This window comes from Megascapheus bottae, chromosome 2 (genome assembly GCF_031878675.1).
Source record: "Megascapheus bottae isolate mThoBot1 chromosome 2, mThoBot2.hap1, whole genome shotgun sequence".
In the NCBI taxonomy this organism is placed as follows: Eukaryota; Metazoa; Chordata; class Mammalia; order Rodentia; family Geomyidae; genus Megascapheus; species Megascapheus bottae.
This window is the reverse complement of record NC_143510.1, coordinates 109236-135533: the sequence shown is the minus strand read 5'-3', so window position 1 is coordinate 135533 and position 26298 is coordinate 109236. Positions and strand designations below refer to the sequence as shown.

Genomic DNA, 26298 nt, shown 5'->3' with positions numbered 1-26298 from the left:
TGTGTGTGTGTGTGTGTGGTCCAGTTTTGGAGCCTGGGTGCTGTCCCTTAGCACCCAGCAACTGTTAAAGAGTTTTCACAGATTTTGCTGACCAGCCGTGCTTTAAACCACTATTCTCAGATCTCAACTTTCTGAGTAGCTAGGATTACAGGCAGAAGCCAATGGCATCTGGTTTCTGATGTTGCTTCAATTTCTTTAACTATGGCATTATATTTACTATAAACAAGAAAAAAGATTTATTTAAAATTGAGTTTTCTGCCATTCATTTATAGACCACTTCTAGTGACTAGTGAAGCTGTACAAGAGCCTCCAGAGTGGGTACCCTCAGCTCTTTCTCAGGCTCAAGTCACTACTGGTCACCAAGGCTGACAAAGATGTGCTGTCCGACACATCCTCCTTCCTCAAGTTCAGAAATGATTCTCGAGTGATCTGAAGAATCTCTCTCAAGCCTTTGTTTTCTTGCTATGAGGAGACAGGAAAACAAAGAGGGTCACCACCTAGCCAGGTAGTCACAAGAGGAAGACACACAACTGTTTTAAGAAGCTAAACATATGCAGGTAAAACAAATAAAAAGCAAGTTATGTAACTGGTATAAATTGGCGACATATGCAGCAAACGTGTCTGAAAAGCATCTTTTTACTATGTGTGTGTCTGTACACGTGGTTTGACCTCAGGATCTGAGTACAATCCTTTTTGTTCAAGGTTGGTGCTCTACCACTTGAACTACACCTCTAATCCCAGCCTTTTGCTGGTTAACTAGCCCAGGTTGGCTTTTAACTGTGATTTCCAGATCTTAGTTTCCCTAATTAGTAAGGATTACAGGTGTGATCCATGGACACTCGTCTCAAACCCAAATAAGCAGATATAACTGATGAACACAAATTGTAGTATTTGCATATGTAAATATATAAGCAAGGAAGAAAATAACACCTGTATTTACATAAACTCATAATGACAGGCAATAACATCTTGAGACATCAATCTATCCATATTAAGCAATTTTGTATTCTCCTCCCACCCCCAAGATTAATTAATGTAAGAAATTCACAAACATTTAAAAATAATGTACTTTATACCATTTTGTCTATGATTTCCCTTCCTAGATTTCAATGACATAAAGCAAAGATTAGCAAGCCATATGGGCTGAGGCCTGTCTCTGTGAATTTAATTTTACTGGAACACAGTGATGCCTGTTTGATTTTGTGTCTACTTTCAAATTACAATGTCACAGTGAAGCCAGGTGTAAACTCTCTAATTTGTAGTTTTTGGCCCTTAAAAAAATGCCAATTCTTGGGCCGGGAGTTTGGCCTAGTGGTAGAGTGCTTGCCTAGCATGCATGAAGACCCCGGTTCGATTCCTTGGTACCACATGCATAGAAAAAAAGCTGGAAGTGGTGCTGAGGTTCAAGTGGTAGAGCTCTAGCTTTGAGAAAGTCCAAGGACAGGGCTCAGGCTCTGAGCTCAAGGCCAAAAAAAAAAAAAAAAAAAAAGCCAATTCTTTTTATGCATATATGAGAGAACATTGTATATGTTCAGAAAGGGAAATCACTTCTAGTCTTCAAAAAACAATTTCCTGAACATGATTTCAAAAAGAAACCTTTCCCCCCTTTTTGTGCCAGAATTGGGGCTTGAACTCTGGTCCTGTTGGTGGTCCTTAAGCATGTCCCCTCAAGTCAGATCTACTAGTTGAGCCACACCCCAACTTCCAGCTTTTTGCTGCTGAATGGGAGACAACAGCCTCTCAGATTTTCCTGCTTGGGCTGGCTTCAAACTACAATTATCTCCCTCCTGAGCTCTAGGATTACAGGAGGAGCCACCAGTACCTAGGATTAAAATGAAACTCTTAAAAGTGTGAAATTCCATACTGAGTCAACTCAACAGTGACTCAGATGGAATTTGTTTTCTGTGTGGACAGTTTTCACCTATACTTGGAATTAAAAACTTACTTCGAGTTGGAATATCCGTTCTTGCTCCTTGCAACCTTGCTTCTCATCAATTTCAATGGCTTTCCTCATTACCGCTGCCATTTCAGTTATCTGGTCAACATGTGCTTGTAACTCCTGAAAGCAAGGGATGGGAGATGGGAATGAGTGAAGTACTTTACTATTCTGTTTTCTGGATTCCCTCCTAGTAATGATGATGATAATAATAATAACAATAAAATCTCTACTACCAGTGACTATGAAAGGGATAGCTAGATCACAACAGACCTAGATGACTGTAGTGTCTTGGAAGTTAAATTAGGAATGGAATTAAGGATAAGCAGCACAATATAACTAAACTAAGCAGCAAGAAACTCATTTCACATTACTATTACACTATTACTAGTTCAAGCAAGACAATCTCTTTTCTTCCCTGAAGTAGTCACAATTTACAAAAACCCAAGCCAGCCCGGAACAATCTCTAGAACACCCTCCTCCTTTCAGAGAAGGAACTGTTTCCTGTTTGTACATGTCCATTCTTAGTATCTGGTATACATAGTGAATAAGATGAACAAAACTCTGCTTTTCAGTGTTAAAATGTTAAATAGCCAAAAATACAATTTCAGCATAATACTCTCATTTGGAAGGTTTATAAATTCTTCCCAATCTCATTTCTTTCTTTTTCTTTCTTTTTTTAAATTTAGAACACCTATGATGTACTAGGTATGAGAGAATACACAGCCAGTTAAGATATATTCCCAGACGTGAAAGAGTTTGCATTCTAGTGACGAACACAGACAAGAAGGCCTCAAATCATAAGAAACTTGGGACTAATAATTTTATCAATAGATAAATAGATTCTACAGGTAATCATTCATTGGCAGTGGAGGTTACTTTATCATATTAAGGCTAGTCTAAAATATATAAAAGTAACTCCTTGAACAGACATGAAGTCTCTTAAAAACTGTAAATAATCTACAAAAATAATCTGAACAAGACCTTAAAAACCCATAAAACTATTAAACTGGAAGAAATGAAGGAAAATATAACTATTTTAGCACATTTAGCATTTTACACATGTACATAGACACACACGCACACACACACACAGACACACACACAGAGGGTGGTATTAGGAACCGAACCCAACATGCTAGGCAAGAACTCCACCACTGACGTACAACCTCAGCCCCACTGCATAACCTTTAAAATAAAAATGCAAGATCTTAGTTTATATAGTATATTGTTTAGTGTTTAGGATCAAACCCAGTGCTTTACACAAATTAGGCATGTGTTCTATTAGAGCTAATTGCCCAGCACTATTTATATTACTTTAAGAAACTTAAATAATGAGCTGTGAGGGCTTGGGAAGAAGGCACAATAGAATGATCTTTATTCCCAGTGTACTGCTATTAAAATGAAAATACAACCCACTAAAAATGAGTTCTGCCTCAGTTGCACTTGTGATACTTTTAAGTATTCAGAGGTCACATGTACCTAAGTGGATTTCACAGACAAAGAAGATAATATTTCCATCATTTCACTAAGTTTTACTGGATAGACTTAAGCAATTAGATTATCACAGCAAAATAAATCGATACTTTCCATATACTGTAACAGTTAAAAAAAAAAAATCCCTAAAACTCTTCCTCTACCTACTTAAGGCGAATATAATGCTTAAACTCAAGAAAGTACCCAATTAAGTACCCAATTTAGTACACCTATTTCTTTTTCTTTTTGCCAGTCCTGGGGCTTGAACTAAAGGTCTAGGCACTATCCTTGGACATTTTTTGCTCAAGACTAGTGCTCTACCACTTGAGCTACAGGACCACTTCCAGCCCTTTTCCGTGTATGTGGTTTCAGGGAATCTAATCCAGGGTTTTACATATGCTAGGCAAGCATGATACCACTAGGACACACTCCTGGCTCTCAAATTTTGAATCTTAATGATTTTCTCAATTTATGTTTGGTCAGTTTGCCCTGAAAATGGAAGCAGTTATTATTAATTTTTCAGGACACAGCCTGTTCTAGTGAGAAGAAACACCCAATACTTCAAATAGAGCAAAAATTTTATAAGGCCATTATAATGGCTAATGGTCTACTTATCAACTTCAAAAATTCTTAGTGCTGGTGGCTTACTCCTGGAGGCTGAGATCTGAGGATCATAGTTCCAGGAAGGAAAGTCCATGAGACTTATCTACAAGTAAACATCAGAAAACTACAAGAACAGCTGTGGCTCAGTGGTAAACTGCTAGCTGGTAGCAGACAAAGCTCAGAGACAAGTAGCTAGGTCCTGAAGTCAAGACCCACATCCGACAGAAAAAAGAAAAATAGAGCTTTTAATTGCCAGAGAAAAGTAAGAAGTATGACTTTTAGAACTGTTTTGAAGCCACAAATGAACCATACTCATTGAGTTGCTGTTAAATGTCTACCTTTATCTCTGCTTTGCTCAATAATGATCTGACATAACAGATTTTGAAAAGTGAAGACACAATGGAGAAAGAACTATTATACTTAATTATAATGTCTATACAAAAAGGACCTTTGTTTTGAGAACTTGAACTCAAGGAAAATTTCATTGAACATTTCAATGAATTATCATTATGAAATTAGTGCTATGAACATACTTCTGAATGTCTAGAAACAGTGTTTTCCAAAAACTGCAGTAACAGCAGGAGCAAATACATGAAAGATAGTCTGACTACCCTTTCAATGGTCCTGTAACAGATTGCATATGCTACATGGAACGGAGAACAAATTCAAACTTTTACCTTGAACAGCCTGCCTATCAAAACGACATCATTTTTTGCTTTTGTTTATTGGCTTGTCTAATCTGGGAAGAAGATTCAAAGTAAAAAAAGTTTTTATTAAATTGATTCCCCCTCCCACCCACACCCAACAAGTTGACTGCTTTGTTTCGTGTACATTATGATTTGCTTCCAAATGCCTCCTCTCCAGGCCGTGTTGAGGTGCTTCAGGGACGGGTCGAGATGCATCAAGGAAAAATCCCTCGGAGCTGTTACGATGGACCATGTCAATCTGTAGTACAGAGTCATTGTAATGTTAATACGGACATTAGCCGTAATTTCAAGAATGAATGAGTGTTAGTTCATGTATGTTAGCCAATGGTTTGAATGTTTGTGCTTTTAAGATTTCCAAAAAGGTATCTGTTCAAAAATAGTGGAAAAATAAGTACCTGCATTTAAATGAGTTCTCAAACATAATACTGGGATTATAAATATTCCCTCAAAAACATCAGGGTGAGTACCAATTCAGTCTATAATAAATAGGTCTCTTAACTCCAAAATGCTGCTATGTATGTGTAGTTCTATTTGTTACATCTAGTGTTCTATTTTTTTGTGTGTTTTGGCATATCAGAGCAGTTGTACCACCTAAATACATCCTGGACTTTTCTGCCTGGGCTAGCTTCCAATCATGGTTTTCAGACCATAACCGTCTGAGTAGCTAAGATTACAGGCATGAGCTTATGTGACTGGCTTAGAATCTCATTCTTCTTTTTTCATTTTGTCGGTCGTGGGGCTTGAACTCTGGGCCTGGGCTCTGTCCCTCAGCTCTTCAGTTCAAGGCTATCACTGTACCACTTGAGCCACAGAGCCACTTCCCTAATTTCATCCACCCCCCCCCTTTTGGGGGGGGGGGTCATAGGGCCTGAACTCAGTCTGGGCATTGTCCCTGAGCTCTTCAGTTCAAGGCTATCATCCTACCTTTGACTTCAGCTCAAGGCTATCATCCTACCTTTGAGCCAAGCCCCACTTCTCATTTTCTAGGGGTTAATTGGACATAAGAATCTCAGGTCCTTTTGTGCTCGGGTTGGCTTTGAACTTTGATCCTCAGACCTCAGCTTCCTGAGTAGCTAGGATTATAGGCAAGAGCCACTGCACCCAGCTAGAATCTCATTCTTGTGACTTTACCCTATTTGATTATCCATTTCTGTAATTCATTCAAGGCTCCAGTCTCGAGCTTTCTTTTTTTTTTTTTTTTCTCTGACATCATCCTGGATTCTCCTCATGAGAGACTGTTCAATGAATTTATTTATTGCCAGTCCTGGAACTGGAACTCAGAATCTCAGCACTGTCCTCGAGCTTTCTCAAAGTTAACGTTCTACCACTTGAGCCACTGCACCACTTCTGGCTTTTTCTATGTTGTATTGAAAAATGGAACCCAGTGCTTTGTGCATACTAGACAAGCACTCTACCACTAGGCCATATTCCTGACCTGATTGTTCCTTTTAGTACTACAATAACTGATTATATTTCTATAATATCTTATGTATTACATAGTAATGCTAGTGTCTTCATTATATGGGAAGTTTGTATTAGTGTAAGGGTTATTAATAAAAGTTTATTTAGTTGAACTTTCAATGTCTCCTTTTTGGGAAAAATCAAAATCACAAACATTAATGTGTATTAGTTAAAATTAATAATAACTAAATTTGATAGAAGGCAAAATTAGCACTTGGATTTAATCTACATAACAAAAATAGACAGTTTACAGCTATCCTTATGAAGTATTTTAACTTTGCTAATTAAAGTTCTGGTGAATGGTAAAATAAAGCATTTATTTACTCCTTTGTTTATTTTTGGTGCTAAGGACTAAACCCAGCGATTCAGATATGCTAAACACATCTACCAATTACCTATATCTCTAAAATGTTTAAGGAAACATCTGCTCCATCATAGTTGGAACTAGCAAGCTGCACTGTCTTATTCTAAACATCTTTTATGGTGTATATCATGGAATTCCTTTCCTTTAGATCTTTAACATTTTTATTTTTCAGTGGAGGTGTGGCTCAAATGATACAGTAAGTCAAGCAAGATCCTGAGGCCCTAACTTCAAGCCTTAGTACTGGCACAAAATTTAAAATATAAGGGCCTTTGGAATTTTTCAATATTGCATCTATCTTATCCAAAATTTTAAGTCAATTCTTCATATCTTTATATGTTCTTATAAATGACAGATTTTTACATCGAAAACTAACCTTAAATGTTCAAGGATTTCCATTTTTAACAGGTGACAAATACTGTAATTAGACTACGTTAAACCCAATTTTATTATGTTCCAATAATTGAGAATGATAAAAATATATCTTACAATGTTAGTAATAACTAGTAAGTAGTTCACCATGATCCAATACATATAACAGCCTGGTTAGAACAACCTAACTTTTCAATTTCACACCAGCAATCCTAGTGAATCAGGAGGCTAATATCTGAGGACTGCAATTCAAAGGTACCTCAGACAGAAAAGTCTATAAGATTCTTATCTGCAATTAAGCACCAGAAAAGCTGGAAGTGTAGCTGTGGCTCAGTGGAAAGAATGCTAGCCTAGAGCAGAAACACTCAGTGATAGCTCACAGGCTGTCAGTTCAAGACCAGGACTGGTAAACAAACACAAAAAATATAAATGCCTAGCAAATCTAGAGGGTCATAGCAAAGAGAAAAGACACAAGTAAGACAAAAAAAAAGATGAGCAGCAGCAGAAGACACTTAGGTTTTACAAGCTTGGCTTTAACTACAATGCAATAATGGAGAGGGGCCACATTTTAATAGGTCAAGTCCTTTTTTTCCCAGTCCCATGGTTTGCCAATACACAGGATTATTCATAATCTGGATGAATTAGTGCCATTCAGAATATAGTTGTAAGAAAAGCAGAGCCACAGTTAGCTGCTTTCAGACTTTAAAAAAGTTTCAGTGCTTTAAATTTTGTTTTTATAAGACTTATGTACAATGCAAATGCAGAAGAAATTTTTTTTTTTTTTGGTTGGTCATGGGACTTGAATTCTTGGTCACAGCGCTGTCATGAACATTTCAGCTCAAGACTACTGCCCCACCCCTTTGGCCTGGGCGTTGTCCCTGAGCTCTTCCACACAAGACTTGAGCCAACCCCTTGAGCCACAGCACCACTTCCCCTTTGCTAGTGAGTAACTGGAGATAAGAGTCTCACTGGACCAGGCTAGCTTTAAACCTTGATCCTCGGATCTCAGCCTCCCGAGTTGCGAGGATTACAGGCGTGAGCCACCATGCCTGGCAGAAATCAATCAATTGGACTTCCTTCCTTCTTTCCTTTCTTTCTTTTGTGGGTCATGGGGCTTGAACTCATCGGGATGCTGTCTCTGAGCTCTTTAGCTCAAGGCTAGCGCCCTACCCTTGGGCCTGGGTGTTGTCCCTGAGCTCTTCAGCTCAAGGCCACCACTCTACCCTTCAGCCAAGACCCACTTCCCATAGGAGATAAGAGTCTCAGGTCCGGGCCAGGAGTTTGGCCTAGTGGTTAAAGTGTTTGCCTAGCATGCACGAGGACCTGGGTTGGATTCCTCGGTACCACATACGTAGAGAAAAAAAAAAAAGCCAGAAGTGGTGCTAAGGCTCAAGTGGTAGAACTCTAGCCTTGAGAAAGTCCAAGGACAATGCTCAGGCCCTGAGTTCAAGCCCAGGACTGGCAAAAAAAAGAGTCTCAGGTCCTTTTGTGCCTGGGCTGGCTTTGAACCTTGATCCTCAGATCTCAGCCTCCTGAGTAGCTAGGATTACAGGCATGAGCCACTATCACCGGCCAGAAATATTTGTTAAAAGCAGAGAATCTTACAAAAAGTAATTGTGAACTGAAGAGACTTACCTTTATTTCCATTTATTTTAAAAAATATATATGTATTTATATATACACATACACACACACACACATACATACATACATACATACATACATACATACATACATACTGTGTATGTAGTTTAAAGTTACTAGAAAACAATGCTTCCAACATTAGAAGAACAAATTCAACAGAAAATGACATATAATGAAGAATGAGAAAAAGAAAAGCAGAAATGTCAATTTTTAGATGAAGAATTTAATATTATTAAAATGGCATTACTCTAAATCCCATACTTGTCCCTCTTTTCCATCCGAAGCCCCACTCTGGAATGGATTACCTTGGAATGCTGCTCTTTTAACTTCATTATTATCCCAGGATCATCTCTTTTGCTAGCCATTAGCAGTCTAAACATCTGTTCTCGGTACTTGCTCATTATAAGTTCCAAGGCAGATTGATGCTCTTCCAAGGATGTACGTAATTCTATCAGGAATAAGTTTATTGTATTAAAACTTGAGTTAAGCATATATAAAATAGCTTTCATCTTACATTTATCCAAATACCAACTGACAAACAACTTAGGAAAAGAAAAAAGATACACATCTACCCATAGACAGGTGCAGGGGGGGGAGGTCATGCCTGTAACCCACCTACTCAGGAGACAGATATAAGGGTCTCCATTTGGAGCCAGCCTACGTAAAAAAATCCATGAGACTCTTATCTCCAGTTAACCACCAAAGGGCCAGAAGTGCAGGTGTGACTCAAATGATAGAGCATTAGCCTTAAGAGAAAAAGCTAAGAGACAGTGCCCAGGCCTGGGTTCTAGCACAGTACCAGTACTAGTACCACCCCCCCCCCAAAAAAAATCCATATATATTCTTCCAAAGGTCACAGGAGTTAGAATCTAGTGGCAAGAACACATACAGGGTAAGCACTGAATTAGCACCGCAGCAGTAGGAATGCTGGCAATGAAGTTTGTATAATTCATAGGAAAAAACAAAAGTGAAAATTTGAAAGAATGCCAACCAAGTCATGAATTCACATACAGGACATGGTATAAATAGCAAGAAATACTATTAGGCATATGGCTTTAAAAAAGGGACTAATTTATACACATTCAAAAACCCTTAAGTTGGCTATTTCCCTATTTTTTGGGGGGGAGGAAGCAAACTATTTCCTCCAATTCCACAACTAGGGATTAGTCTCCGGAGCTGCTACACATAGTGGTCATCTGTCTTGCCTTTGTTCTCTTGCTGCAGTTCTCTGATTTGTCTGTTTTCTTGCTGGATTCCCATAACTAACGTGGACCGAGGTCGATGCCTTGCAACTTCATTAAGTTCTTGAATTTCTTCCTGATACTAGCAAGAAGATTGAAAAATAATATGTGGGGAGAAAATATTTGCAAAATTACATCTGACATGTAAATAAATATAAACAGCTTCCCACAAAGTTAAACATAAAGAGAAATGAAAACATATTTTTATACCCAAAAACTTGTTCACAGATATTTATAGCAAATATCACTGGGTGACAAATAGGAATAAAGAAGCTATACACACATAAATAGATCTTGAAAACATTATCTTAAGCAGTAATTACTAAAAACTATTTACTGTATCATTTTATTTATATAAACTACCCAGAATAGGCAAACTCAGATAAACAGGGATGGAGAATGGGTAGTGAAACTAGTAAGGCAGATTTGGGGGGCTGAAAGTATCTGGAAATAGGATACAGGGCGATGGTTGTACAGCCTATCAATATAAAATACTAGAATCCAATGACCCGCATTCTTCCAAAAGTTGGAGTGGGTGACTTTCTAGTGTATGTGAATGATGTAACAATAATAATATTAATAATGATAGTAAGTGATATAAAGCTTATGCAAAATAATTTTTATTTATTTATTTATTTATTTTTGTCAGTCATGGGGCTTGAACTCTGGGCTTTTTGCTATCCCTAAGCTCTTCAGCTCAAGGTTAGTGCTCTACCATCTGAGCCACAGTGCCACTTCTGGTTTTCTGGTGGTTAATTGGACATAAGAATTTTATAGACTTCGGTGCCCAGGCTGGCTTTGAACTGAGATCCTGAGATCTCAGCCTCCTGAGAAGCTAGCTAGGGTTACAGGCATGAACCACTGTGCCTGGCTTTATTTTATTATTTATTTATTTTGCCAATCTTGGGGCTTGAACTCAGGGCCTGAGCATAGTCCTTGGGCTTTCTCAAGGGCAGCACTTTACCATTTGAGCTACAGCACCAGATCTGTTTTTTTTTTTTTTTCCTGTGTATGTGGTACCAAGGAAACAAATCCAGGGCTTTGTGTATGCTAGGCAGGCTGAACATAGCAAAATGATATTCTGAAGTAAAACTTACAAGGAAGTTAGCCTTAAAATTTCAGAGAATGTTGAAAAATTCTAGTAACAGTAGTTTACAACTTATGATGCTCAATGATTGCTTTTTCTGTTTTGTTTTTTTTGGTAGGTCATTGGGCTTGAAATTGGCCTGGGTGCTATCCCTGAGCTCTTCAGCTCAAGGCTACTGCCCTACCCTTGAGCCAAGCCCCACATCTCTAGAGGTTAACTGGAGTTAACTCTCTTTGTTTCTGGGCTGGCTTTGATCTTCAAGCAGGAGGCGGGAGGCGTGATCTTCAGATCTCAGCCTCCTGAGTAGCTAGGATTACAGGGGTAAGTCACTGCGCCTGGCTAGTGATTGCTTTTATTAAATGGAATCAATAAGACAAAAATCAGTGGTGTGCTGATTTGTGCCAGCCAAGCAGAAATCTGTGTGACTTTTATCTCTACCAAAAAGCTGGAAGTGAAGGTATGGCTCAAGTGCTAAATCTTGAAGGGAAAAAGGGAGGGAGGGAGGAAAGGAGGCACAGAGGAAGGGAGAAAGGATGGAAATATGGATGGATAAGGCAAACCTGCTTCATTGCTTCTACTCGCTTGTTGAGAGCTGTGGTCTGTTCGATCAAAGACTCTGCTGCATCATCATGGTCTCTCAATCTTTCCACCAGGGCTTTAGCATCTGCAAGTGCCTTCTCAATTGTGCAACTCATTTTTAAACAAGTACCTGCAATTAAAATTGAAATCAAGACTCAAAATAAAGTCAGCCTTGGGCCAGGAGTTTGGCCTAGTGGTAGAGTGCTTGCCTAGCATACACAAAGACCATGGTTCGATTCCTCGGCAACACATACATAAAAAAAGTCAGAAGTGGTGCTGTGGCTTAAGTGGTAGACTCTAGCCTTGAGAAAGGACAATGCTCAGGCCCTGAGTTCAAGCCCCAGGACTGGCCAAAAAAAAAAAAAAATAGGTATGTCTCCTAAGCATCATTGTTAAGATTGTCCACTGTGGGGAAGATACCCAAGAACACCCTGCAGGCTTGCTTGTTGGGTGAAGACAAACATTAAGATAATAAATCTGACAGCATGAACTCTCCTCCAGCTTTGGCTGTCAAGTAATATAAGAGGCTTCTTTCTTCTTCTTCCCCCTTCCTCTTCTTCTTTTTGGTTGGTTGTGGGGCTTGAACTCTGGGCCTGGGTGATATTCCTGAGCTCTTCAGTTCAAGGTTAGTGCTCGACCAATTTAAGCCACAGCACCACTTCCAGTTTTCTGGTAGTTAAATGCAGATGAGTTTCACTGACTTCAGTGCTCGGGCTGGCTTTCAACTTCCATCCTCAGATCTCAGCCTCCTTTTTTTTTTTTTGGGTTGGTCCTGGGGCTTGAACTTTTGGCCTTGGTACTGTTCCTGAGCTCTTCAGCTTAAGGCTACTGCTCTACTTCTGGTTTTCTAGTGGTTAACTGGAGATAACAGTCTCACGGACCTTAGTGCCCAAGTTGGTCTCAGCCTCTTGAGTAGCTAGGATTACAGATGGGATCCACTGGTGCCTGGCTCTAAGAGGCTTCGAGAACCCATACTCCTGGATCAGTCAATATGCCTTTATCATGCTATGTTAAAGTCTCAACCACCTCTTACAGAAACTTCGCATATAACAATGTGCTATAGGCTGGGCCTCTAGTCCTTGCTATCCAGGAGGCTGAGGTATGAGGATCATGATTTGAAGCCAGTCCGAGGAGACAAATCTAACAGACTAATTTCTAATTAGCCACTAAAAAAACTGAAAATGGAACTATGGTTCAAGAGGTACAATATCAGCCTTATGCAAGGAAAAGTTCAGTCAGTACTCAGGCCAGAACTGGTACCAAAAAAAAAAAAGCATTATAGCTTGGTGCTGGGTGGCTCATGTTCATACTCAGTCATAAAGAGTAAAATCCTACCATTGGTAGTAAAATAGATGAAAACAAATGGTTTTCTGTAAAGTGAGACTGAGATCAGAGGATGGCAGTTCAAAGCCAGCTCAGGCAGGAAAGTATGTGAGATGTTACCTCCAAATAACTACCAGAAAACCAGAAGTGGTGCTGTGGTTCCAAGTGGTAGAGTTAGCATGAAGCAGAAAAACTCAGGGACAGTGCCCAAGGCCCTGGATTCAAGCCCCAGGACTGGAACAACAACAATAAAAAAGATTTGTGGATGGGGTAGGGTGTGTGAAAGTGTGCCTTGATGATGCATGTTGTATGCACGTACAGAAATACTACGCTGGTATTTTACAATAATAAAAAAATTAAAATACCAAAACCAGAATTTGGGGAGAGGATTAAAACAAATCTAGCTAGATATAGGTGGTTGATATCTATAGTCCTATTTACTCTGGAGGCTATCTGAGGATTTCAAAGCCAGCCCAGGTAAGAAAGTCTGAAAGATTCTTTTTTTTTTTTTTTTTTGCCAGTCCTGGGCCATGAACTCAGGGGCCTGAGCACTGTGCTTGGACTTTCTCAAGGCTAGAGCTCTACAACTTGAGTCACAGCACTGCTTCTGGCTTTGAACCCGGGTCCTCATGCATGCTAGGCAAGCACTCTACCACTAGGCTAAACTCCAGGCCCTGTCTGAAAGATTCTTAATTCCCAGTTAACCACTAGAAAATTGGAAGTGGTGCTCTGGCTCAAGTGGCAGAGTGCCACTCTTGAGCAAAAAATAAAGCTATAGGACAGCCCCTGGGTTCCTGAAACAAGCCCTGGTGTACCTACCCACCTACACACACACACACACACACACACACACACACACACACACACAAAAAAAAAAAAACCCCACAAAAACAAACTAAAGTAATATACACATCCATATACTTCATTGTGTCAATAATTAACTCCTTTACAGAAAGTCAGCAAGGACAAAGAGGAAACCACCTACTGATACTTATAAAACACTACAACCAGCAACAGCAGAATAAGGAACCTGTGGTTTTGCTTTGTTTCATTTCAGCTACTAATGATCAACTGTAGCTTAAAGAATCAAGTGGAAAGTGTCAAAAAATAAGCAAACTCTAAACTTTGAACTGCATGCTATTCTGAGGAGCATGAAGAAATTTCAAAATCTACACGAACTCCTGCTTAGGAAATGGATCATCTTATGGTCCCAGGTCTCTACACTGGCTATGTCTCCCACCTCAAAGTCCTTTAGCCACCATCTAAGTTATCAGAATGACTGACGGTAGCAGTGCCTTTGTTCAATGATCTTTAGTTTATTTAATCATGTCTCCAATGACTAACAATGCTGGCAATTTGGGTATGCCAAAGAGAAAACATAAGGTGCTTCCTTTAAGTGAAAAGAAACTCAGAATAATAAGGAAAAAAAATAACAAGGTTGCTAAGACTTACAGAAAAATGAATATTTTATGAAGGTAGAATGAAAAAGAAATTTGTTAGTTTTCCTTTTGTTGTCCAAACTACAAACCTTACAACCAAATGTACATGCTTGGCTAAGGTAAAAAAAAAAGGGGGGGGGGGAAGGTCAGGGGCTGGTGGTGGCTCACACCTGTAATCTTAACTACTCAGGAGGATGAGTCTGAGGCAAGACCAACACCATAAGACTGTTATCTCCAGTTAACTACTGAAAAGCTGGAAGTGTGTAAAGTGGTAGAGTACCAGCCCTGAGCAAAAAAGCTAAGGGAAAGCATTCAGACTCTGAGTTTAAGCCTCAGTACCAGGACCAAAATAAACTAACAAAAGAAAGAAATCCCTGGTGGTACATCTCAGGGGTACACAGCATGCTCTGCATGTATTTGCATTTGAATCTCAATACCTCTCCCCATTAAAAAAAAAAAAAAAAACCTGTTCCGACAGATAGCCATACCATGTGCCAGAACCCATAGGAAGAGATCCCCTGAAATACATGACACCAAGCCATATCTTGCAAGTAAGAGATGATTATACAGATCCAGGAATAGGTTTGGCTTGAAATTCCTAGGATGATAAGGAAGCTGTGGTTACATTTCCAGCAGGGCTGAAAGGCTAGTTAAGGAGAAAGGCTATTAACTCAGCTGTTAACAACTTTGTTTGTTTGTTTGTTTTTTTGCCAGTCCTGGGCTTGGGCTCAGGGCCTGAGCACTGTCCTTGGACTTTCTCAAGGCTAGAGCTCTACCACTTGAGCCTCAGCACCACTTCCGGCTTTTTTCTATGTATATGGTACCGAGGAATCGAACCCGGGTCTTCATGCATGCTAGGCAAGCACTTTAACCACTAGGCCAAACTCCCGGCCCCAACAACTTTGTTAACTGAAGGGAAACCAAGCTCTTCTGAGAAGATGCCCAGTAGAATGGGGGGTTGTAAAAGGGCAAATGAGGAACCAAAGTGTAAGATGTGGAAGGAAAGATAAACTCTAAGATTCTAGTGTGAAGAAACACTGCATGGTATATGAAGAAGCCACAAATAATAAAATATGAAAAATGACTATTATTTTGAGAAAGATTATATTCATATAATTTTCATTAGTTATTGTTTTCTAATTTATTACTTATATTGTTGCTACTGTTGTACTATGATTGATTTGTAAATGAACTCATTATGAGTACAAGAAAACACTGTAATATATATATATATATTTGTATTTTTCTGAATTTATTTATGTTTAGGGATCTTAGAACATATCCCTCACAGGTAAGGGGGCCTATTATATACATTACTTTGATGCATACTTGAGATATTCACTAGATTATATCACAAAACAAACCTTAATAAATATGAAAGAATTGCAATTATGTAAATTTTATTTTCTGATCAACTTTCAGAAAGTAGAAAAGAAAAAAAAACTAAAGTAAATAGAAGGAAGTGACACACAGCAGCGAGATTAAACCAGTGAATAATAAACATAGGAAGACAAAACAGAAAAACTGAGATTTTTTTTTTTTAAGTAAGTTCTTTAAACAGATAATAAAGTCAGGCACCTCTAATGCCTGTAATCCTAATCAGAAGGCTGTGATTTGAGGGTCAAGAGGGTCAAGGTTTGAAGCCAACATGGGCAGAAGAGTTTCTGAGACTCTTACCACTCAAAAACTGTAAGTGGTACTGTGGCTGGCTCAAAGTAGCAGAGCATTAGCCTCGAGGGAGGGGGTGGGAGTAGGGAAATAGGAACAAAAACATGAGAAGTGGTATCAATGTGTGAGAAGTAATGCACCTATTATCTGGTGACTGTAACTGTAACCCCTCTATACATTACCCCAACAATTAAAAAAAAAAAAAGACTCAGGGTCACTAATCAAGCTCTGAGTTCAAGCCACACACACACACACACACACACACACACACACACACACACACACACACACACACACACACACACACACACACACACCACACCACACCCAAGAGAAAGGAATGGAGGAAAAAGACAATATGAACCAAAGAAGAACCAGGCACAATGGCAGATACCTATGATCTCAGCACTTAGGGTTCAGAGGCAGGAGGATTTTGGATTCCATTCAAGTCTGGGCTACATGGAAAGATATGTCACAAAATAAAACAAAACACAAAAAGAATTTAAATAAATTGCAGGCTCCTAATTCATTCTAAATTTAAGAAAAATACAATAATAAATCTTCCTCACACAGTTACGATAATGTAAGAAGTAAATTAATTCCACAAAGACCCGCAAATCACCTAAAGTCACTCAAGAAAGGGATGACTATTAACAGTTTCATAAGAACTACAGCTATATTTGAGTTATACAACTACATATACATCCTATAATTCCTATAACTATCCCCGAAATTGATTTGGAGATCCTACAAAAACTTCTCTGTACCATGGGCTGGGAATGTGGCCTAAAGGTAAGGTGCTTGCCTAGCATGCATGAAGCCCTGGGTTTGATTTCCCGGAATTACATACACAGAAAAAGCCAGAAGAGGAGCTGTGGCTCAAGTGGCAGAGCACTAGCCTTGAGCAAAAAGTGCCCAAGGACAGGGCCCAGGCCTGAGTTCAAGCCGTCGGATTGGCAAAAAAAAAAAAAAAAAAAAAAAAAAATCCCTGAACCAGATAATTTCATTAGCAAATTATAATACACATTTAAAGAACTAGTATTAAATAATCTCTGCAAGAAAAAAATATAGTCAAAGTCATATAGCTTAACACTGACACCAATATCACTCCAAAGTAATAAATATGAGCAATTCAAATTCGGCCATACATTAAAAAAACAAAAAACAAAACAGCATGACAGTATAAAAACAAAACAGTATAGGTTTATCCAGAGCTCGTCTATAGGCCTACCATCACTGTAGTTCATAAAGAAAACACTTGACCATTGACTAATTGTTAATTAGAAAAATCCCCAAAGGAAATTGGGCTTGGAGGCTATCTCCTGTAATCCTAGTGACTAAGGTTATAGAGGAAGGAAGAGGGAAAACTTGAGGCAAAGTTAGTGAAAACCTATCTCAACAATAAAATATAAAGCAAAAGGAAAAGAAGTGCTGGTGAAGTGGGAGAGTACTTGCCAAGCACATGTGAGGTTCTCAGTTCAATTCTTGGAATTGGAAAAATAAAAATCCAAAGGGAAGGTGCAAGGTATCCTTAATATGTGGCAATTAGATCCAAACACTACAAGAGCGACGACTCAATATTTGCAAACGCAATGTTATGGACATGGTATTGGAAATATAAAACACAACTAAATAGACATAAAAATTCATGACCCAATAGACATAATGTTTTATTACATAGATTAATATGTATTTATGACATACAAACCCTCAGCTTAATTTTAATTATGTTCTAAAATCTAAGTGCCAGTGCTTGTATAGAGATTCCCTTCTTGAATACTTGTTAAACATGTCATTTGAAATATGATATAAAAATCAATGTTAATAAATTCTTTAATTAAAAAAGAATACTGTACCTAGCTTGCTATCTTGCTCCAAAATTAATTTGTCCCAAGTTCAGTCCTGCACTTTTCTCCCTGTATGGCTACGTGCCATGTTTTAACTATCACTTCTTTCTTTAACACATGGATTTGTAAAGGTCAAATGATGATCAAATATAAAATTCTAGCATTCCAAGAATATCTCATGGCTGATTTTTCTGATAAAATGTTGAAGAATTATCAAGTAAGTTCGTGTTCCAGGAAAGCAAAAGAGAACCCCCAAAACATGTTTCTGGGTGAGGGGAATTTGAGGAATTTGAGGAAAAAGGATGAAAAAGTGCAGCAGTGGAGTGCACTGGATATTGATGAAAGTGAACTACATAACTCCTGGGTGAAGAAGCGAGGGAGGGAATGGGAGAGAATTAGGGAACAGATGACACTGTACAAAAGGAAATGCACTTAATACCTGTTGCATGTAAATATAACCCTTTTGACTATCACCTCTACAATAACAATAAAGTAAATTAATTTAAAAAAATCCAAAGGGGAAAAATTCTAGAATACATGATTCTGGCAGTTCCACAGATACAAGGATAATAACCAGGTCTTTTGTTTCTATAAACTATCAATGAACAAAGGAAACCAAAACTTAAAACACTCATTTGCAATAATCAAAATGAAACTCTTGGGCATAAATGAACATAGTATAGGCAGGATCCATATGGTGATAACTACAAAATGCGAAGGTGGAGAAAAACAAAATTCCCTAATCCTACCTAAATTCCCAAGGTATTAACAAGATTAATTTCAAGTCATCATGGAAATCTAAAACAGCAATCAAATTAAAAAAAACCTTTCCACCTAGTAAAAAGCTTACAATCATTTTATCTAGGCATTACAATTAAGCAATGAATGTTTACTGATAGGTTTTGGAAATTACAATTAAGGTCTACTTAAAATGCAGAATTATACCTTTGTGCACAACTAAATAACCCTCCCCAAACAACTAAGATTTACTTGTTAAACATTCTCAATATTATAGAAAGAAACACTGCTCCTAAAATGAACTACATTTAAATTTTTACTTTATAATCATAAAAGGGAAAGGAATTAATAATCACAAAAAGGAAAGGAATTAGAAATAAAAGGTAGCTTAAAGCATACTTCTCTTGCAATGTCTTAACATGTTCAAATTTTACAAAAACAGATTATAATAATAAAGTCTTTTCAATTTATCTGCTCATTTTAATAACCATGCTTGCAATTTGTCATGATATGTTAACACTGTGTACTTACACTGTGTAAGTCCAAATTACAGCAATTAAAAAATAAAACAACCAAGCACTCTGACTGCCCCCATAACATCTGATTAGCTTCATCCTTGCCCACTGCAGTCAGACTGTTAGCAGATGGAATATTCTGCTGCTTTATAAAAGTAAAGCCACCAGTTTTAGATTTTAGTTTTAGGCCCCTAGTTTTAGATTGTTGTAAAATTTTCTTTTTTCCACAACTCCATGTCATATTGCTGGAATCTACACAAAATAGTGTGACTATTTTTCTTTTGCCAGTCCTGGGGCTTGAATTCAGAATCTGGGCATTGTCCTTGAGACTTCTCAAGGCTAGTGCTCTACCACTTGAGCCACAGCACCACTGTCAGCTTCTTCTGTGTATGCTGTACCAAGGAATCAAATCCAGGGCTTTGTGCATGCTAGGAAAGCACTCTAACAGTAGGCCACACTCCTGGCCCTAGTGTGTGACTTCTGATATAATTCAAATGTGTCTGTAGATGTTAGTGATCTAGTTCAGTTTACAATTTGGTATTCTTCAGGCTGGTGCCTGTTAGTAGACAGTATTAACTGATACACAGAAATAGCCAAATGAAAAGGTAGAGAGTGCTTGGAATAACAGGATGAACTTCACAGGTGGGTAAAGCAGAAATTAATCTGAAAGGTGCACCTAGGGGATGTTAAGACTAAGACTTTCTCAAAAGGACCTCAAAGTTGAGCTCAGAAGAAAAGAAATGCAGCTGCCAGGTGCTGAGAGGTGGCAGAGAGTTTTCTTCTTTCCTCCTCTTCGTTTTCTCTACCATCCTTGGGAGAGACAGGGGTCCCAAGCATGGTATGAGAGGTTGTACTACTGGTTCTCCTGGGCAACTTCCCTAATCCTCAGCCATGATTGGCGCACGGGTAATTATTTTAATGTTACTGTAATCCTGATGATTCTGTAAACAGAACACCACTACAAATTTTATTTGCATTACTTCCGGTGTGTGAATATTTTTTTTTTACGTTTTAAATAAAGCCTTAACGTAATCCTGTATAGCTATGTACAAAACATATACAAATTTCCATTTACGTGTTTGTCAGTCGTGGGGCTTGAACTCTGGGCCTGGGTTGCTGCCCCTGAGCTCTTCAGCTCAAAGCTAGTGCTCTACCGCTTTGAGCCGCAGCGCCATTTCTGGTTTTCTGGTGGTTAACTGGAAATAAGAATCTCACCGATGTTTGTGTCTGTGTTGGCTTTGGATCACCATCCTTCGAGTTCAACCTCCTGAGTAGCTAGGATTACAGGAGTGAGCAACCAGCGCCAGGCAAGCATTCCCTTTATTCAAAGCATAACGCATCAGGTTAATTAAAAAGACCACACTGCCTGTGTATCCAAAGCTTACAGATCGTTTCCAATCATCTCACCTTTAGGGGGGAGGTCTGAAATTACGACCTGACTGTCTCTACCGAGCTCCCTGTTTCCACTTAGACGTGAGATCCGCTGCACGTGTGCAGCCGGGAGCCGCGGCTCTCGCTGTAATCCTAGCTACGGGGGTCTGAGATCTGCGCGCAGTGGTCCGAAGCCAGCCTGGGCAAGAAAGACCTAGAACCGCCTCCCCACCAATCAACCACCAAAAGGCGACGGGGGAGCTGCGGCGGAAGCGCGCCGGGCGTGGGGAGCAAGGCCCGGGACGGCGCGCAGGCCCGAGGACGCGTCTCGGCGGCAGCACGCGCGCGCACGGCGGAGGCAGACCCTTCGGCCCCGCAGTTTCCACAGCCGCGGCCCGCCACGGTGGCTCCCCGCGCCTCGCGGCCTCCCGCCTCCCGGGGCTGGGCTCACTCACGCTGCTCTCGGCCGTCAGCGGCCGCTGCGATTCCAACCCCGCACGCTTGCCAGCACGTCCCAACCTAGACACTCGGTGCCCCAGTCCCGCCGAAGGGGGACGGGGAACGGCCCGAAAGGACACAGGGTCGGCTGCACCACCCAAGGGCGAGCACCACAGCTACTTCGAGAGTACGCGACCAAATCTCGCGAGATTTCCATTCCGCCGTTACCTAGGAGTCCGAGCGAGCCACTGGCTACGGATTTCTTTGACAGGTAGGGGCGGGGCCTTTTCAACTCTCGCCAAGTGTCGCGCGCTCTCGTAGAGGAAGCCGGTCTTTGTGGAGTAGGCCGCCAAGATGGAGGTCGGGCTCTATTCCTAGCGGGCGGTGGTCCGATGAGCCAGCGCTTTGGTTGGTACTTTGGTCTTTGGCGAGAGGCTCTAGGCGCCATGATTATCCCTTCCGAAGAGTGACTGGGACAGCTAGCGAGTGGCGAAGCTCGAAGGGCTGGAGGCCTGTTGGGAGACGCTCCGCCCTCTTCCGGTTGGCCCGGCGCTGGTTTAGTGCGTCAGTCCCGTGACGGGAGGAAGGCCTGGCGGGGCTCTGGGCGAGCGTTTTGCGCACGCGCGCGCCCTGGTGTCCGAGTGCGCGTGTGCGAGTGCGTGTGCGAGCGGGAGTGTGTGTGGGGGTGTGTGTCTGTCTGTCTGTCTGGGGGTGCGCGCAGGCGCACGTTTGGGCATTCAGGCAGCCTGGGGAGCAGCAGTGAGCCGGGTAGACGGGAAGGCGTAGCGTTGCGCTGCGGGTGGCAGACGCAGGTTGTATGCTGACTCTCTACCCACCCACCCCGGCTGCAGCCTTTTCCAGGGAGGCGCTGCTCCACAGCCTCTGCTCCTTGTCGCTGCAGGACCAGGCTCGAAAGTAAGCTAACCTCTACCCCGAGGTCTTCCCTTACCCACTCCCGCCCCCTCGCCAACACCTTCCCGTAGGGTCCAGGGAGAAGGGGGCACAAGGACTTGACCGAGCCAAAGAACATAACGGGATCATTAAAAGGTGCTGACTTTGATGAACCACTTTTGCCGTGCTTAGTATGCACAGCACGAACGTAGACCTACACGCCAAAATGTAAAGTTGATGTGGCCGGCGCTGGCGTCTCACGCCTGCAACCCTGGCGCCTCAGGAGGCTGGCAGGTGAGGATTGCTGTTTGAAGCCAACCCTGGGCAGACAGATGGAAGAATTAACGAGCAGGCAGCCAGGTGGTAGAACTCCCAAGCTAAAGGAGAGCAGGGACCCAGTTCAAGCTCCAGTACCGGGACTACAACAAAACGGGGAGGTGCGCGGGGAAGGCTGGAGTTTGGCCTAGTGGTGCAGTGCTTGCCCGGCATGCCTGAAGACCCGGGTTCGATTCCTTGGTACCGCATGCACCAAATCTGGAATCGATGCTGTGGCCCAAGTGGTAGAGCGCTGCCCTTGGGGAGTCTCAGGAACAGCGTCCCCGCCCTGAGTTCCAGCCACATGCTTCGTTTTTGTGAGACAAAGTTTTCTAAGCTTCTCTTCTTTACCCTTGTGATGGTACCCACTTTGAATTCTCTCTTGTTCCGCCTGTAAGTTAACTGTGGTAATTGAAAACGGTGGATAATGTGATTTTGGATTTGGATCTTTACCCTAAAGTGAATCCCTGATATTGTTTTCCCTCACCTCAGCCCTTGTCTCTTACAAGTCTGGAAACCTTTTCATTATTTTAGAGGGCAATAAAAATGGCGAGTTGGGGTTTTATATGTAATTGACAGTCAGCAAGGATCAGTGAAAGTGCATTTGAAAAATATTTGCCGTTCATTATATTTCATAGATGTAAGGCCATCACATACAATTATGTGTAAATTTTTTTTTGGCCATTCTGGTGTGTGTGTGGGGGACTCAGGTCTGGGTTTTCACAAGGCCTAGAGCTCTACCACTTGAGCCACAGCACCCCTTCCAGCTTTTTCTATGTATGTGGTACTAACGAATCAAACTTGGGTCTTCGTGAATGCTAGGCAAGCACTTTTACCACTAGGCCAAACTCTTGGCCCCTAAAATTTTTTTGTCACGGGACTTGAACTCTGGGTGTTGTCCATGAGCTCTTCAGCTCAAGGCTACCGCCCTACCCTTTGAGTCACTGCACCACTTCCTAAATATTTTTTTTTTTGGATAATTTTTTTTTTTTCTTAAGAAAAGCTGGGCAAGTGGCTTCCCACCTCCTAGCTACTCTGGAGGCTGAGATCTTAGGACCAAGGTTCAAAGCCAGCCCACACACGAAGGGACCTGCGACTCTTATCTCCAGTTAACCAGTAGAAAATAGGAAGTGGTGCTTGGCTCAAGGGTAGGGTGATAGCCTTGAGGTGAAGAGCTCAAGGACAGCGCCCAGGCCAAGTTCAAGCCCCATGACCCACCAAAAAAAAAAAAAGAAAAAAGAAAGTATGAGATAATCTTTTTGCTTGGGCCTGATTAAGTGACAGCTTTAAATTGAGACAGTTGCATAAACTATACTGCCTGGTGCTGATGGCCTACTCCTGTAATCCTCACTGCTTGGTAGGTTGAGAAATGATCATGGTGGAAGTGGTGCTATAATTTAGGTGGTAGAGTGCTAACCTTGAGGACACAGGGCCTCGGGGGCATTGCCCAGGCCCTGAGTGCAAGCCTCACAACTGGGCAAAAAAAAGAAAAGAAAAGGCAAAAAAGATCATGGTCTTCCCAAGCAGGAAGAGTCCAGGAGACTCTTACTACCATTAACAAGGAAAAAACTGGAAATGGTGTGGCTTATGTGGTAGAACGCCAACCTTGAGGGAAAAAGCCAAGCAGCAGTAAAGACTGAGTTCAAGCCCAAGTATAAAACAAAACAGAATGAAAGTTCACTGTTGATCAACTTCCCCTAGCATATTATTCATGTTCCCTAGCATCATCAGATTTTCTTTCTTTTTTTTTTGGTCATGGGATTTGAACTCTGGGCCTGAGCTCTTCAGCTCAAGGCTACCCCCCTACCCTTGAGCCACAGCCCCACTTCCCATTTTCTAGAGATTAATTGGAGATAAGAGTCTCATGGCTTTGTAGTGCTGAAGTAGGCTTTGAACTGATTCTCAGATCTCAGCTTACTGAGTAGCTAGGATTACAGGCATGAGCCACCTTGCCTGGCTAGATCTTCGGGAGGAAAAGACACATCAAGTAAAATAACCTAAGATATTAAATGTTACATATCAACTAGTTTGTTTTCTCTCGTACAGACTAAAAATGAAGATTTTTTCGGAGTCTCATAAAACTGTCTTTGTTGTGGACCACTGTCCTTACATGGCAGAATCATGCAGACAGCATGTTGAATTTGACATGCTGGTGAAGAATAGGACCCAAGGAATCATCCCTTTGGCTCCTATCTCTAAATCATTGTGGACTTGTTCAGTAGAATCTTCCATGGAATATTGTAGAATAATGTATGACATATTTCCTTTCAAAAAGCTGGTGAGTATGAATTATAAACAATTATGATAATTAATTATGTAAGTTACCTGAGGTTGCTATATTCACTTAAAATTAATTTTATTTAAAAACACCTAAGAAGGACCGGGAGCGTAGCCTAGTGCTTACCTTGAATGCATGCAGTCCTAGGTTTGATTCCTTGATACCACATACTCAGAAAAAGCTGGAAGTGGTACTGACTCAAGTGGCAGAGTGCTAGCCTTAAGAAAGCCGGGTGCTCAAAGTCTGTACTTATAATTTTTGAAAATTTGTGGATCACAGTTCAAAGCCAGGCCAGGCAGAATAGTCCATGCAGTCTTCTTTTTAATTTACAGCATAAAGCTGGAAGCTGAGCCATTGCTCAAGTTGTATAGTGCTAGCATTTAACAAAAAAGAAGAGGGACATTGCCCAAGCCCTGAATTCAAACTTTAGTACTAGTGAGTGCACGGGTGAGCTTGGGCACACACACAACACACACACACACACACACACACACACACACACACACGCACAAATCTAAGGGAAGTCTAAGCTGTTTTTTTTTTTTGGTAGGTCATGGGGCTTGAACTCGGCCTGGGGGCTGTCCCTGAACTCTTCAGCTCAAGGCTACTGCCCTACCCTTGAGTCAAGCTCCACTTCCCATTTTCTAGAGGTTAATTCGAGAAAAAAGAGTCTCAGATCCTTTGGTGCCTGGGCTGGCTTTGAACCTTGATCCTCAGATCTCAGCCTCCTGAGTAGGGATGATTACAGGCATGAGCCACTGTGCCCAGCACCCAGTGGAAGTCTAAGTTCTTAAGAACTTGAGAACTGCCCTTTAGATTTAATTTAATTTTGGGCATATAATTGGGGCCAGTAATGATGACAGCCAGTAATCATTAGCATTTATTTGCATGTACCAGATATGTATATATTTAAGCCATTTTTATATTTATGAGCTCTTTTAATTCTAATAGTCTCATAGAACTGTTTGAATTAAGGCTATGTTGGGTCATAAATAGGGTATCAGGTAAATAGTCAAAGCATGTATGACCATTGCTGGTCACCAGTGCAGAAGGAATGAATGTTGGCTATAAGCAATTTGATAGGTTGTGTTGATATGTGCCAGCTGAATGTTTATCTTATTACTGTCATATTGTTGATATAGATGGAGATGAAGAGAAGAAACTTGTTTTGAGTTTATAGTGTTAAGCAGAGCAAATCTGAATCTTAAGTAGGTTTGCTGCTTTTAATTTTAGTGAATATAAATATTAAACTATGGTAGGATATTGCAGTGTTAAAAATGAGCTTAAGAGGGGCCAGGGAATGTGGTTTAGTGGTAGAGTGCTTGCATAGTATATGTGAAGCCCTGGGTTTGAGTCCTCAGTACTACGTATACATAAAAGCCAGAAGGGAGCCTGTGGTTCAAGTGGTAGAGTGCTAGCCTTGAGGAAAAGAAGCTCAGGGTCAGTGCCCAGACCCTAAGTTCAAGCCCCAGGACTGGCAGAAAAACAAAAACAAAACAAAAAAAAACTTAAAATGCCGAGTGAGGCCTGGGTATAGGTCAGTGTAAGTGGCTTGGGTTCAGTCTTCAGGACCATCCCTCTTCCCTGAAAAAATGCTAAGTAGGAATGGGTTGTGGGTTTTTTGTTTTGTTTTGTTTTTCCCAAAAGAAGTCTTTTGATGGCTGCTAGATATTCCAAGCATGAATTTATCTTTAGATTTTAATATCTCAGATGTTTTGGTTAGGTAAACTTAGGTTATTAGCCACAAGTAGATGGTAGGCCTTTTGTCTTGTTTTCAGTAGCTTAGGCTTTAAATAGGTCTAGAATGTCAAATATAGGACAGGTATAGCAATGATGAACGTACAGTTCAATGTGATATATTCAGATGTATTCAAAGTTAAAACGTAAGTAGACAGACAGTAGGAAAGGGAAGGAGACAAAGGAGCAGTGGAAAAATAGGATGGAAAGAAAGGAGGAACAGGAATAACATTGTGATTTGAAAGCATGGGTTTTGGTTTGAATCCTGGCA

The 26298-nt window shown here is 40.7% G+C and overlaps 2 protein-coding genes across 9 annotated transcripts in view; one reads left to right on the top strand and one right to left on the bottom strand.

Annotated features, from left to right (window-relative positions):
- On the bottom strand, positions 1-21359 carry Fgfr1op2 (FGFR1 oncogene partner 2). Of its 6 annotated transcripts, none has more exons than XM_090318926.1 (8): positions 20824-20927; positions 20213-20315; positions 11449-11597; positions 9766-9883; positions 8866-9008; positions 4847-4960; positions 1946-2059; positions 1-462 (listed from the first exon to the last, which is right to left on the bottom strand). In XM_090318926.1, exons 3-8 carry the CDS (start codon positions 11581-11583, stop codon positions 325-327), a joined length of 762 nt encoding a protein of 253 aa, XP_090175052.1. In that variant the 5' UTR covers positions 11584-11597; positions 20213-20315; positions 20824-20927; the 3' UTR covers positions 1-324. The 6 variants fall into 6 exon arrangements, with proteins under 6 accessions (XP_090175052.1, XP_090175062.1, XP_090175028.1 ...); XM_090318936.1 differs by lacking the exon at positions 20824-20927 and adding an exon at positions 20405-20593; XM_090318902.1 differs by lacking the exons at positions 20213-20315; positions 20824-20927 and adding an exon at positions 21035-21359.
- The window catches only part of Ints13 (integrator complex subunit 13), a 41604-nt gene continuing 36458 nt past the window's right edge, over positions 21153-26298 (top strand). Inside the window, exons 1-3 of one of the 3 annotated variants that reach the window (XM_090318880.1) lie at positions 21197-21214; positions 21658-21721; positions 24059-24290. In XM_090318880.1, coding sequence (XP_090175006.1) covers positions 21199-21214; positions 21658-21721; positions 24059-24290 — 312 coding nt within the window. In that variant the 5' untranslated portion in view covers positions 21197-21198. Of the gene's footprint in view, positions 21215-21608; positions 21722-24058; positions 24291-26298 lie in introns of those variants that run through there. The other 2 variants (XM_090318890.1, XM_090318872.1) reach the window with 2 other exon arrangements.

Excerpts from the sequence above, each read along its gene's own strand:
- Fgfr1op2 (XM_090318902.1), bottom strand. The coding sequence starts at position 21,254 with ATGGCGCCTAGAGCCTCTCGCCAAAGACCAAAGTACCAACCAAAGCGC. Across the intron at positions 11,598-21,034 it reads TGGCTCGCTCGGACTCCTAG|GTACTTGTTTAAAAATGAGT; the intron begins GTAACGGCGGAA and ends TTTTAATTGCAG. Across the intron at positions 463-1,945 it reads AACGGATATTCCAACTCGAA|CAAGAAAACAAAGGCTTGAG; the intron begins GTAAGTTTTTAA and ends GTCTCCTCATAG.